The 14,620-nt window shown below is 41.8% G+C and overlaps 2 protein-coding genes across 3 annotated transcripts in view; one reads left to right on the forward strand and one right to left on the reverse strand.

Moving 5' to 3' along the window:
* The window catches only part of NUP155 (nucleoporin 155), a 30,619-nt gene extending 28,380 nt beyond the window's left edge, over positions 1–2,239 (reverse strand). The window contains exon 1 of one of the 2 annotated variants that reach the window (XM_071731797.1): positions 125–2,239. In XM_071731797.1, the coding sequence (XP_071587898.1) occupies positions 125–368 (244 nt within the window). In that variant the 5' untranslated portion in view covers positions 369–2,239. The remainder of the gene's footprint in view (positions 1–124) is intronic. The other variant, XM_071731795.1, reaches the window with a different exon arrangement.
* A 402-nt stretch (positions 2,240–2,641) lies between these two features.
* Positions 2,642–14,620, forward strand: part of WDR70 (WD repeat domain 70) — a 123,333-nt gene continuing 111,354 nt past the window's right edge. Inside the window, exons 1-5 of the mRNA XM_071731798.1 lie at positions 2,642–2,716; positions 2,818–2,880; positions 3,097–3,180; positions 5,253–5,367; positions 11,215–11,401. Of these exons, the coding sequence (XP_071587899.1) occupies positions 2,695–2,716; positions 2,818–2,880; positions 3,097–3,180; positions 5,253–5,367; positions 11,215–11,401 (471 nt within the window). The 5' untranslated portion in view covers positions 2,642–2,694. The remainder of the gene's footprint in view (positions 2,717–2,817; positions 2,881–3,096; positions 3,181–5,252; positions 5,368–11,214; positions 11,402–14,620) is intronic.

The raw sequence follows: 14,620 nt of genomic DNA on the forward strand, positions 1-14,620 counted from the left end.
CAAGGCCGCCACGAGGGAGTGAGGGGGGGATGGGGAGGGAGGGCACAGCGAGGGGAGACTGGGGACACCGGAGCGGCAGAGGCGAAAGGGGCCGGAGGCAGAGGTGCCACCGCGTGATCCTCACCGGGCGCCGGCACCGCCAGCAGCTCGGAGAGGTCGGGATAGCAGCGATCATCCTGGATCTGCCGGTCGATGATGCGGCCCGCGATCTCCAGCGCCTCTTGTGCGGCGGGCACCGCGGGGCTGATAGCGGCGGGCATGGGGGTGCCGGTACCGGTACCAGTACCAGGCGGGACGGAAAGCGCGGACTCTCCGCTCGCCTCTTCGTCACCCGCCAAATCCCGGCGGCCCCTGTGCGTATGATGCATTTCCGCCGCGCCGATCGACACTTCCGTCGGCAGAAAAGGCGGGAATGGAGGGCTGGGAGCGACTCTTTCTGCCCGTTTGGGAAGGAGGTGCCGGGCAGTAAGAGGCGGATAAAACCTCTTTGAGTTAGGAGTTGAGGAGGTGCTGAAGCTGGACAGGTTGTGACAGCCTCCCCTGGGCTGTTGTGCCTCACCGAGTGGCCGTGTAGGCCGTCCGAGTACCAGGCCCGGTTGGGGGTAATGGAGGCCCACAGGAGGTGGGAGGCCCACTGCGGTTCTGGTCAGCAGTGTGTGGCCCCTTTCTGCCTGTCTGCTCCGCCGTCAGTGTAGCAGACAGCCCCGTCAAAGAGAGAGAGCCTGACGTGATTTTGTGGCAAGACTGATGATTGAGTTATCCAATCATACACTGATTTTGAGTGTAGTGATGTAAACCAAAAAGTGGCTCTTACAGGCATACAGAGCCCCTCTGGCACTAAGGTGTAGAAGCAGATTAAATCATGTTTGCATTGCGCTGACGTGTGGCTGCTGTTATTCCAGAATTTGGCATAACACATCAATGAGACTTCAATAGATGGTCAGTTTAGTAAGGTTGGGTTTCTAAGTGATGTACCTGCTCTGGGCAGCATACACATTACTAAGCTTCCTATTTGTCATAGGAAGTCTTGGGGCTGGGTGAAACTTGGATTTCAGGGTGTGGCCCTGGTATAAAAACATTTTTGCTGCCCTGACTGCTCCTGGATAGGTCCAGCACCTGTTCTGGATAACTTCATCTGTGGTAGAGGCACCTGGCCTGAGAAGGAAACACACACAGGCACACAAAACCCTTCCCCAAATTTTTTTTCCAAATAAAGAACCTGAACTGAAGCCTTACACCCCACAGGGTGGCAAAGTGGGAGATTCTCCCTGTATTTTCTCAAGACTTAAAAGCTGGTGGCCGGTCACAGTGGGGTTCCCAGGGGCTTAGTTTTTGGGCCAGTGCTCTATCATGTTTTATAAATTATCTGGACACAGGAATCAAATGTACATTAAGTTTGCAGATGACACTAAACTAAGGCAAGCTGTTGAGTCCCTTGAGGGCAGAGAGCCCTTGCAGGGAGATGTGGATAGAGCTGGGCAACCACCAAGCACATCAATTTGAACAAAAGGAAGTTCCAGATTCTCTGCCTGAGGTGGGGAAATCCTGGTTACATATGGAAATGGGGATGAGAAGCTGGAGAGCAGATCTGAGGAAAGACACCAGGGTGCCCCACCAGCCAAAAGGGCAAACAGTGTCCTGGGGTGCACTGGGCACAGCAGAGCCAGCTGGTCCAGGGAGGTGACTGTCCCACTCTGCACTGCTCTGGTGTGGACCCACCTTGAGCACCCTATGCAGTTTTGGGTGCCTCAGTGTAAGATGGACATCAAACCATTAGTGTGTCCAGAGGAGGGTGTCCAAGGTGGTGAGAGAGCTCGGGGGCAAGACTAATCAGCTGGTCAACTGGGCTGTTCATCCTGGAGAAGGCTGAGGTGGGACCTTGTGTCAGTCTACAGCTTCATCATGGGGATCAGTGGAGGAGAAAGTTCTGGCCTGGAAAGAGGGGGTGTTCCTTCAGAAAGGGTATTTAGCTTCTGTACTGTGAAATGAGGGGAGCTTTTGAATATGAATGTACCTCATCCAGACACCCTGACTTCAAAGCATCCACCAGTGGTGCAATTACTGTGAGGGTGACATAGCACTGGCACAGGATGCCCAGGGAGGCTGTGGAGTCTCCTTCCCTGGAGACATTCAAAGCCCTCCCGGATGCGTTCCTGTGTGACCTGCTGTAGGTGACCCTGCTCTGGCAGGGTGGGATGGGACTCGATGATTTTCCGAGATCCCTTCCAACCCCGAACTTCGTGTGATTGTGACCTCCTCCCTGTTAAGCAGTGACAGGGGATGAGGAGATGGAATGAAGCTGCACCAGGGTTAAGTTCGGGTTGGACAACGGGAAAATGTTCTACACTGAGAGGGGATGGACGGACCCTGGCAGGGGTGGCAGAGCAGCGTCTGTCAGAGCTCAGGGGTCGTCTGGACCACGCTGCTGGTTTCAGGTGATCCTGCGTGGAGCAGGGCGCTGGACTCGATGATCCTTGGGGAACTCTTCGAACTATCAGATCCTGTGACGACCCGTTCAGACCCTTCCGAGCCCACCCGACCAGCGGGCTCGGGTCCGGCGCTGTCTCCAAGTCCTGGGCCGTGCCAAAGCGACCCAACCCTGCGCACCGGGTCGCGCTGAGGTCAGTTCTGTCGAGCTGGCCACGCCCAGCCGCTTCCTGCTGGCGCGCGTTGTGGTTCCGGGGCATTCTCAGCATGGATCCGGCGGCGGAGGGCGGTGAGTAACCGGGCTGTACGGTACCGGCCGGTCCCGGTCCAGCCCAGCCCACCGCGCGCCCCTCTCTGACCCCTCGTTTTTTGTTTCCCCTCTCCTTGCAGACGCTGAGATGTTGGGGGCACCCGACCCGGAGCTGGCGGCCACCATGGGCTTCTCCGGCTTCGGTGCGTTGCGATGCGGACCCTGGGAGTGCCGAGCGCCCGGCGGAGGGGCGTGGGGGGTGGGGGCGATGGTTTGGGGTCGCGGCCCTTGGCGGGGGTCTGCGGGAGGGCTGGCGGGTGGAGGTGACAGCGAAGCGTCCGTGCCTGTCACCCTTCCCGCCCTGCAGCTCTGTGGCCAGCGTGAGTCTGTGTTTCAGTGTCTTTTTTATTAATTTTCAGGGAAGAAAGCTCGGACTTTCGACCTGGAAGCCATGTTTGAGCAAACGAGAAGAACCGCGGTGGAGAGGAGCAGAAAGGTCTTGGGTAGGAAATGTGACGGTGGTCAGCCACTGCCTTGTGAAATGTTTTTTTTTTTTCACCTTGTCGCTGTGTTTAAAGAGTCTCAGGCTGGCTGCCTAGAGGAAAAACAAATGCGGTTTTGTTCGTGGAGGCCAGTCCTGAGCAGGTCAATTGTAAACCTATTTATTTATGTATCTTGTTTGAGTATCTACGAGCACTGTGCATGTGTAAGGCTCCTGTTGTGAGACGTAGCTTGCAGGTGCAGAATAAAAGGTGAATCTTAAAATGAGATTTCCTCCTTTTGCTTAGCTGTGTGTTTATTTTTCAAGGAACTTTGGTACACTCAGCTTTAATACAGAGAGAATAGAGAAATAGAGGAGAAATGTGTGTCTTATGTCAGACAGCACATAATATAACAGTCCACAGGTTTGTCACTTTCTTCTGCTCTGCTTTGACTGGGTATATATATTCAAGATAGTGATTTAGGACTGGGAGATGGAGAAAATTTTATCTTTTGTTGCCTTAATCTGAGCAATTGCCATTCCAAAAAAGGTTCTTAGGACATTTTGGACAGTTTGTGCAGAGGTTGAGGGTTTTGGTTTTTTCATGGGATGCCATCATGGTTGAGCAGCTTCTGGGTTCCTAGATTAGACTTAACCTGCTCTCTTCACCATTGCAGTTTATGAATTTATTAGACTTCATGCACCTTATCTTAAAGACAACAATTCTGTCTGAAAGAATGTGTTAATTATGATGTTAGTCAGTTTTATTCTTTTGATTCTATACGGAACCACAAGAACAGACCTCTGTGGAGGCTCATTGACTGTGCAGGCTTTAAGACACTGTGAAATTCAGATATACAAGGGATTCCAAAACTTGATTTGGACTGGCTTTTTTTTGTGTAGGCTCAATCTAACACAACAGTGTATTTCCACATTGGAAACGATTTCATATTTGATACCGGTTCAGGTTGATCTATCATTCTTTATATGAGATCATAGGCTTACACCATTTTTTAGTTTAGGAGGGAAATAAAGTAAGTGATTACAAAAATGTAATATTTTTAAGTCAAGACATCTTGAACTGCATGTTGAACGTATTCCTTTCCTTGCCACTCCCCCCACAAAGGTTTCCTGGCTCTTACCCATAAAGGAAGCATGAAACTTTGCCTTTTTTTCTTGGTAAAATGATCAATCTTACAAAGTTTTCATATGTATTTAGCTGTTTAACTTAGAAAGAAAATCTGGTATTCAGAATATAATAATCAAAAAGTTGTGGGCTTTAAAGATTTTTGTGGGGGTGGGGTAACATTAGCATTTTATTTTCAGATTCCTTCAGATACACTGTTGACTTTTAGCTTTTTGGAATATCTGTGGCAACCTTCTGAAATGTCTTCTGTCCTACCTGAACTGTGGATAAAAAGAAGTGTGATCGAAATGTTTCCTCGTTCTGCATATTTCTGGTGTTTGCCTTTCTCTTCAAAGGAAAATGTATCCAAGCTTTTCTGCAAAGCACATTTTTTTGTTTTTACCTTAATTAACAAATAGTGAGGAAAGACTTCTCTCTGCTTTATTTAAGTTACTTGAACGTTTTAAAAATACAGTAGCCATATCTGTTACTCTGTCAAAATCCCACCATTCTTACTTAGGAGCAACTCTTTTTTTAGTTTTCCTTAAGCAGTTAATTTCTTTACACCTGTCCATGCCTATGTAATAATTTAGTTCCACGTGCTATGTAAACTTAAAAGAACTCTCTGAAGGAATCATATGGTTTTAGTAAAGTGTTGAAGTTATTGAAACATCATCATCCTTATATCATTGACTAATGTTTGATAGTGTGTACAGACTAACAACTGGAAGGTGTTTGCATGGTCCCTCTGATATTTTTCTGAATAATTGTTGTGATGGCAATGGAAATTTAACTCATGTGGAAAAGAATCTGTTCTTAGGTGAAATCCTATATTTGCTTTTACCTTTTCAAATATTTCCTATAGGCCTGAAAATGAAGCAAATTGCTTCCTGTCTTCAGCAACCCTCTGATTTTATTATTTTCTAAAAGTCTTCATGATTTGTCATTTATGTGTTCTCCATATTTAGAGGCTCGTGAAAAAGAGAAGGAGGACCAGGCTGAAAAGGAGTTAAGAAGTGCATGCACTGATTCATCAGCATCAGTCTCCAGTGCACCAGGACCTGGTTCAAAAGTAACCCAAAGGTACTTGTATAGGGTGGGAGATGGTGTGTTAACAGCTTTCTCATCTGAATGGGATTTTGGGGTTGGTGTTTTGTTTTGTTGAGTTTTTTTGTGTTGTTTTTTTTTTTAAAGCATGAAAATTTAACTTGTGGGAACATGTCTGTTTTATCTGAAGAGCCGTATCCTCCCTAATCCTGTTCAGCATACTTTTTTAAAGAAACCTGACAATTTTATTATCTATTTAAAAAAAAATATTAGGGCAAATATGATAGCTACATATAACTTAATAAGCAGATATTGTTCCAACCTATAGATAGAATATAATTGTTCATGTCTGCTGAAAAAGAAAGCAAAAGTGGTGAAGACCCTCTCAATGCACATTGTACAGATCAGTGGTGAGGTGGAGAAAGTGTTTTGCTTTGGCTACAGTCTGAAATTTACACTCAAACCTGCCAGCATTTGTTTGTTATTTTCAAACTGTAAATGGGTCTACTTGAGAGTTTGACTTTTAAAAAGCTGGGAAATGAGAAATAGCTGAAGGTAATGGGGGACACACAACTCCTTTGTGTGCCAGGGATTGCAGAGATCCATGCACTGTAAATTTCTAGGTTCCTGTATCTATGGAAGTCTCTAATATCCCTGTAGATAGACATATGACACTGTCCCACACAGCATCCTGGTCTCTGTATTCTATGGACAGACAATAGCTGGATAAGGAACTGGCTGGCTGGGTGCACTCAGAGAGTTGTGATCAACAGCTTGATGTCCACGTGGAGACCAGTTGTGAGTGGCATTCCTCAGGGGTTGGTATTGGGACTGGTTCTGTTAACATTTTTGTTGATGATATGGATAGTGACAATGAGTGTGCTGTCAACAGATGTGCTGATGACATCAAAAACAACAACCTGTGTTGTGTTGACACTGGAGGGAAGAAAGGCCATCCAGAGGGACCTTGATAGGCTTGACAGGCCCATGCCAACCTCATGAAGTTCAGCAAGGCCAAGTGCAAGGTCCTGCACCTGGGCTGGGGCAATCACAAATAGAAATACAGGTTGGGCAGAGAGTGGATTGAGAACAGACTTGAGAAGAACTGCTGGATGTTTGATGAGCAGCTCAACCTGAGCTGGCAGTGTGTGATTGCAGCCCAGAAAGTCAACTGTGTCTTGGGCTGCATCAAAAGAAGCATGGCCAGCAGGTTGAGGGAGGTGACTCTCCTACTCTGCACTTGTGAGACCCCACCTGGAGTGCTGTGTCCAGTGCTGGAGTCCCCAACACAAGAAGGACATGGAGCTGTTGAAGTGAGTCCAGAGGAGGGACATGAAGAATATCAGAGGGCTGTAGCACCTCTCCTATGAGGAAAAGTTGGGAGTGTTGGGGTTGTTCAGCCTGGAGAAAAGAAGGCTCCAGGGGCACCTTAACAGTGTCCTTCCAGTAGCTGGAGGGAGCCTGCAGGAAAGCTGGGGAGGAACTTTTTACAAGGGCATGTAGGGACACGATGAGGAGGACTGCTTTCAAGCTGAAGGAGTATAGATTTACATGAGATATTATGAAGAAATTCTTTAATGTGAGGCTGGTGAGACAGTGGAACAGGTTGCCCAGGGAAGTTACGGGTGTCCCCTGTCTGGAGTGTTCAAGGCCAAGTTGGATTAGGCTTTGAGCAGCCTGCTCCATTTGGAGGTGTCCTTGCCCATGTTGGGTTAGAACTAGATGATCTTTAATTTTTTACAGCTTAAGACGGTGAGCAAATTTCTGTTACGAAACTTAATTTTTCCTGTTGCTCTTTGGAAAATTCAAGTGAGCTGTGCAGTCTCACTGAAGTAACTGATTGCACAATCATGTGTTCTCCCATTTGCTTTTGGTGGTCTTGGATACCTATGTGGGGAAATAATGCAGGGTCACAAGAACATAAATGCAACATGATTCTGTACTGTGTATGGGTGACTTAAACATAAAGAATCCATTAAAATAAATGGTAAAGTGGAATGCAGTTCACCTTAGATATGAAGCCGTTCCCTTATAATCTAATTTCACTGATATGCTTGACACAAGAGAACTGAAGGGACTTTGTATAGAGGAAGACAACATACCTTTCAGTATTCTGGGTGACTCGCTAGGCTCTGGTAAGTAATTTTGTTTCTGATTTATTTTTTTTTTTAATTTTGTTTCTGACTTTTTAATTTTTGTTTGTTCTTTGATTATTTTTTTATTGTTGTTTTTACTAAGCATTGAGAAGGGAGGGCATGACATGAAAAGCTCTTCTGGAAGTTTTGTATTGCTTTGTAAAATATGATATGTAGCTTAGTACTTGATGCTAAAACCAGGAACCTAGTCAAGGAGACATGTCATTGTCACTCAGCCTTGCTTCAGATGATTAGTCCTATAAAATGACGTTCAAATCTGAAATATAGCACTGTCAGTAATTCTTTTGGTAATGCAGATTTTAGTTACTGTAAGCTGGTCTCATATGTATAGCTTGTTCTGTTCTCTGAAGATAGCAACACTTTCTTGGGTGTTACTTTTAAAAAAAAAAATCCAGCTACTTTCAGTTGTCATAGTAGCCTTCATAATATTTCTTTAATTGTTAAAAAAGGGGCTGGTGACTCCAAAAAGATGTGAAGAATAGCTGCTTTGCTGTAGATAAATACCAATAGTTGGTACCAATATAAGTAGTTGGGGTACTTATTTATCTGTGCATAACAAAACAACTTCTGTTATTTTTTCTGTCTGTGTGCCATGTGTGCTCTGATACAGTTTTCTTGTTTTCTCACCTTACAACTTGTTTCACTTACTGAGGGAGGTAATATGGGAAAGTGGAAAACAATTCACTATGCTTCTCTGAATCCTAGGAAAGGGGCTGTCAAACTTTGCAGCTTTGCAGCTGTCAAAGGGGCTGTTTTTCCTTTGCAGCTTTTAATAGATTAAAACTGTAAGGAAACATCACTTGTGTTGTCCTTTCTGTCAGCAGCACTCCTGGTCAATGTCAGAAGGGTAGATGGGCTTTTGGTCTGGCTTCATTTATGATATTCTGACTTTACATTTTCTTCTAGTCAGGACAAGGATACCAGTAACTGTAGCTGGAGTACTTGGCTGTCCTTACCAAGCTTGGAGTGTAGTGAAAAAGCACTGGAATTCTGGCCATTTCACATGTAGAGTGATTTCACCGCCCCTCAAAATATTGAAATCTTTGTTTTGATTAATTTATCCTTCTTAGCAAATGAGGATCTGATAAAGATAGGTATTGTTTTTGGGTGTCTATAGAGACATCTGAAAATCTAGGACTACAGGATTAGAAAAGCCTCCTTGAATCATTATCTTGTATGTATTTTTCTCACTGGCAGCTACAGTATATATTTGGCTCCATTCCAAAAATAATTTAACAGTTCTGGGGAAAATATACATGGTTTGCTAGTCTGGGTGTGCAGATGGACTCTTACAACACAAGTCTTGCACATAGGATTGTAAAGTTGTTACTTTTCATGGAAGCCTAACATGAAGACCTTTGGCGGTCTCAACACATTCCTAACATGTGGAAAAGCTTCCATATGGTAGAAGGGTATTGATTACCTCACTGTGGTAGAGTAAGAGAAGCTATATTTATTCAAGTTATCTTTATAGAAAATCATATCATCATCTAGGTCTTTAAATGCCTCTTATCACTATACAAAGTGTGTATATTGAGTGTGAGATTCCCTTGATGATCTCACTGATTGGAATATTCTTTGCCTCAAAAGACAATTTTAAAGTGAATATCCCTGTCTAGAGGGGAGGAAGACACCTTGATTGTACTTACGCTAATGAACCTGGCCTGGCCTGGGTGACAGAGGTGGGGGTGATGCCTGAAAAGAGGTAAGACCTGATGGCTGAAGGGAAGTCCCTTCCAGGCAAGCCTGTCTTCAGTGGCTCTGGCTAGAGTGGGCAGACACCTTGATTGTGCTGATGCTAATGAACCTGGCTTCTGCTGCAGCTGACAGACAGCTCCCCTTTGTAACAAAGGAACCCAGGGGTGTATAAAGTGGTCCATTCTGTCATTGGGTTGCATTCCTGACCCACCGCAGTCTCTCTTGAAGAAAACTCTCTGGACAGTTTCTTACTCTTTTCTCTCCCATTTCTCTCTCTTTTCTTGTATCTTCTTTTCCTCTCTTCCTCTTTTGCTTGGCAACATGTTCCCTGTACTTTCATGGGGTTCTCTCATTTTGCTTGTGCCAGTTGTCAAATACAAGTGTATGCTACACCTGACCCTTGATGGTTGGATTTTGTTCTCACAGATCAAAAACAAAACGAACAAAAAAAATAGTTTGTTACAGCAGGATCCGGAGAACAAAGGGGTGCAGTTGCTGAGTGACTTGTGGTAGGAGAGTAAAAAGCTTAACCCAGATACATTTATGCTCCTCACAAGAATGAAGGAGTTAAGAAAGCAAGGGGGTTTTGCCTGATCTTCTGCAAGCTGTTCACCAGCCTCAGGTTAATGTTTTAGTGTAAGTGTAAGGGATAAAACCACTGTGGGTCTGTTTTCCTTGGTGTGTGGGAATCTCTCCTGAATTTGTGTCAGGGTGCTGGTAGTCATACAAAACTGAAATAACTTAACGTTACTCCAGACCGTAACATTGAAGTAATACCTTTTATTAGGCTAGTAAATATAGTTGGTAAAATTCCACAAGGTTTCAGGCATGCAGACTCTTCTCATCACTGTAATATCTGAGGGCCTAATTTGCATTTGATTGAGTTTCTTTTGATTTCTTCCTAATATATAATTTAATTTGTTTATCTGATACATGTATTTGCTTTAAATCTGCTGCCTGCTTGGTGTACAGCTTGTTCAGGGGCGTGAGTGGGGCTGCAGTCTTTGTCACAACTACATAGTTCAGAACATGTTTTCTTAATTCTTTCTTATGTTCTTAAACTGTTTTATGTTCTTAAAATGTTTTAATTATAGTTTTAATGTGATAAGATAAACTTTAAAGAAAACCCTTCTTTGGTAAACTGTCTTTTGCAGTTCACTCACTTAAGAAATCACATACATGCTCTTCAAATACAAGTTTCCAAACCAAGTTGAATTTATCTCGCTGAATCTGAGCAGATTTTCACTGCAATGTAACACTGTAGTGATAGTGTAGTGATTACTATAGTATATAGTAAAAATGTACAGTTGCTTGCCTATAACTTTTAGGCCACTTTCCAGTTAGAATGCTGTGTGATAACTACCAGCAGAGGGAGCACATTTATTTTAAATAAACTGGATGGATGTGTTCTAAGTACATTTAGAAATTTTCCAGTACTAAAAATGTGTTCATACAACTGATTTGGACAGCAGGAAGATTGCATTTTAATATGACTCTCAGGATCTAGATTTGTGACAATACCAATTATTTGGTCAAAAGTGCCTTTTTCCCTATTCTCTAGGATCATTATAAAGCAAGTGCCATGCTCTTGCTTGTTCTCACTCTGCTTGTGAGCCTGGGTGATTGCTGTTTTGAGTTCCATCACAATCAACAGAGGTTTATAGCATTTGCACAAACTGCATCTAGAGGCAAAATCTTGAAAATGCTCCATCACAGTGTTTTCTCTTGACTTCTATGCAATATTGAAATACATAGTAGTGACATGATACTGGTTTTCTACAGTTTGTCTAACGTCTTTGTTTTATCTGTCCAGCTATTTGAACTGTCTGTCACTATGGTATTTTGTTAACGCTGTGATTATACTTTCAAAATGATGGTAGGCCTGCACATTGCTAATAAAATTTAGTTTATATTCGGCTGCTAATTTTAGTGTTTACGATTTAACAACAGTTCTCAACATCTTTTATGAGAAAATTGTTACAAAACTGCACATGTCCTTTAAATAGTAATCAAAAAATTTTCCATGCAGAGAGTCAACTAGCAGTGAAAGTGAAGACAGCTCAAAGGAAGAGTTATCTGGTCCTTCTGTGCAACCCCAGTCTTCGGCGCAAGGTCCGGCTGAGGATACAGATGATGATGAATTCATTGGGCCACCACTTCCACCTGGATTCAAGGACAGTGATGATGACAATGATGATACAGAAGAGGAAGATAATGTAAGTATTTTGTTTCTCTGTAATGTTTTAACACGTTGAGTAGACTCTTAATTTGTAAGTGTGCTCTTCCCTTTGTGATTGAATTTGCAGGTGAAGTATGAATTTTGTTTGAAATGTAGGTGTTTTGGTTTTCCTTTTAATGATTATACAACAAAAGCAAATAATTGTGTTCATTTAAAAATTTGAGTTAATGTAGGCATGTGTATTTAAGAAAAATGAATCATCAATATGTATTTACTCATTCACATTATGAATTATATATATGTAATATATACTATAAATAAATAGTTCATGTGTTATTCTTTTTTTCAAATGCATGTATAGTATTTTTTACAAGAAAGAGGAAGCAGAGATGGGCTTGAATCTAGGAAGAACAGTTGTGCCAAAACTATCCTAAGAAAATGAAGTGTGGTAACAGAGGGCTGTTTGTTTTGCTTTGTTTTGTTTCCAAATATGAAGAAGTGTCAAACTGGTTGCTAGACTTAGTACAGAATGTCTGCTCTGTCTGTGTTAAAAGAAAGAAGCCCTCAAACAACCTAACTAGGTTATCACAGGTACTAAATTGAGTATTTTATTTCTATTTAGTTAAAAGTTTAATGGTTTTATGTTCATCCTCAAGAACTTCCTGGACTGAACATTTTGTGGCAGTGGATTTTGTAGGATGGTTTTCATATTGTTTGTTTCCACAAAGATAGAAGTCCTGTAAAAAGAGTCTTACTTAAGCTGTTTTGAACCATTTAGTAAGAGAAAAAAAATGGTATGTTCTATTACACAAGTCTAAACCTAATCTTAAACAAATTAGCAGGTGTTTCAAGGATTGCTTGCCAATTCCTCTTCAGTTTTGCCTATATATCCAGTTTGATAGTTCTTTTCCTTTAAAATCTCTTACCTTTCATCTTGTGACCTTTAGAACTTCACTCTAGACTACTCTAAATGGATGATAAGAACGCCTTAAGTAATTGTGTAGCTGATAGATACCTTAGGTATTTTTCAGTTGCTGTGGATCGTGTCTATTGAAGTCACTGCTATTCTGCCAATTTTCGTCTGTTCTCCAGTCTCAGGTCTGCTTGTTCATACATTACCAAATCACAGTAAAATCTTAAAATGAAATGCTATCATCCATGTATCTCTCCAACAGATAATTCAAATAATAGTTCTTGTCTTGAAAACTACTTACGTTTATTGATGCTGAAGAAAATGTTTGGTCTTGTTCAGTTTTGTTGCTAGATATTTTTCAACCTGTTTCAGTATCATGGAGTGTGTTAGTGTATACACAAGATTGTGGTTAGCCCAGATGCCTGTAATTTTGAAAAAAAACCAAACCATGGTATATTATGCAAAGGGTAACTTCTGAAAGTATGTTAGTAGCTGCCGACTTGGGGCATATGTAGACTAGGAAGTGGTGAATCTCTATATAAAGATGTGTGCATTTTCTGCACAGGTATTGTATTCTTTCTTTGGGGTCTCATCAGAGTACCCTTGTAAATCACAGCTCTTTCTAGCAGCTCCCATTTCTCTTCCCATAAAAAACCAATCTCTTAGCTGCTGTCAGCAATTCTGAAGCTTTTACCTAGCTTACAGCACTAATAATTGAAGCCACACAGAGAGAAACAGTCAGGCTTCAGGATCCAGTTCTACTATGTATCTTTAATCTTTGAGAGAGTAAAATTCTTCCAAGATGCTCAGAGAATTTCAGTGTATAAGACACCAAAATAAAACAGCGATAACTTGAAATGTTATATCCTGGCAACTAAACTCAAGGTTAAGCCTCATATCTGCTAATATTTCATTGAAGTATTGCACAAAACTTTGCATTAGACATCTCTTGTAGCTATTTGTCTTTCTGCACAGAATTTATTGTTTATTCCTTTGTTTCTCTGTTAATGTCCTTAACTAATTTTCTTAAAGGAGGCTGAAAACACCAGAACTATAGGGAACAGTTGTCTTAGGGGAAAAAAAAAAGTTACAGTTCCATGGGATGTCTTCTTGTCAGGGTCTTAATGAAGTAAGTGGATTTCTGAATGGAGTATCTCCAGATTCTTTGTCTTAAAATTTAAGAGAATTTTGTGTGTGTTGGAAAATGAGAGAATTCTGCTTAAAAACCACAGTTGCCAGATAAGCTAAATTATGGTGACTCATACAGCTTAATTTTTCTTGTCACTCATATCAGGATTTACTTGGGTTTTCTCTTGCAAATTAAAATTGATACAAGTAGCTTGTGGTAATTTGTTGAAGAGGCTGGGTAGGAGCTGATTCCAGTGGAAACACTTTTCCTCTGGGGTTCCATTGTCTGTGAGAGATGTTACTTTCTGTGGCTAGTAAAAACAGTATATATTTAGCCTGCTCTAATTCCTTTCTGAAGTAGAAGATATAAGTACCTTTTAATTCAGTGTGTGTTGGCAATGGTCTTGCCTACTTATGCTGAACTAGCAAAACTATTTAGTTGCATTTAAAAGTTTCACTGCATTGGTCAAGCTATAGTGGAAATACACTAATATTCAGCATCAGTTTTATTGCACCATCAGTGGAAGGCCAGCATCCTTTGACATCTCTTTTATGGAGTAATTTTAGTCATGTAATTTTACTAAGTTCACAGGAATCAAAAGGAAATACACATATTGCTGTTCTAGTTTTTTGTATGATTGTCTCGTTTCTGCAGTCAGTTCTATATGTATAGCTAAATGTAATCATGCTCAAACTATAGATTAGTGACAAATTGTAGGGGACTTCTTGTTCATGTTTATGGAATAAATTAAGTTTTGTAGAAGAAAGTAACTAAATCCTGAGCACTTATTTACTAGTGTAGCACTGTGGGAGAAGTTATCACTTGCTAATTGAGAAATTGCAGAAGGATGCGTAACATCTCTTAAGTAGTAAAACTGTGTATATTTTTGGAGGCAATACATATGTTCCACAGAACAGGGAAAGTTTTTAGTGATAGAGGTATCTTATAAAGAGAAGAGAGGATTGTCAGCAACACAGTGGAAAATAGCTATTAATTTTTAATCTCTTCATGCCATAGTGTTCTCTGTATTTTCTCTTGTCTTCTGTCAAAGGTGGCTGCACCTTATTAGGGCTGTGTGCATTGAAATCTCTGAAATGCAGTCCTTTATACATACAAATAATTTTGGAAAAAACAACTGGATTGTTTTTTTAACTTTGTGTCTGTCAGGTGCCCAATAAGATACGGATATTTATTTTATTTTTTTAAATATATAT

The sequence above is a fragment of the Heliangelus exortis genome, chromosome Z (assembly GCF_036169615.1).
Source record: "Heliangelus exortis chromosome Z, bHelExo1.hap1, whole genome shotgun sequence".
Classification (NCBI taxonomy): Eukaryota; Metazoa; Chordata; class Aves; order Apodiformes; family Trochilidae; genus Heliangelus; species Heliangelus exortis.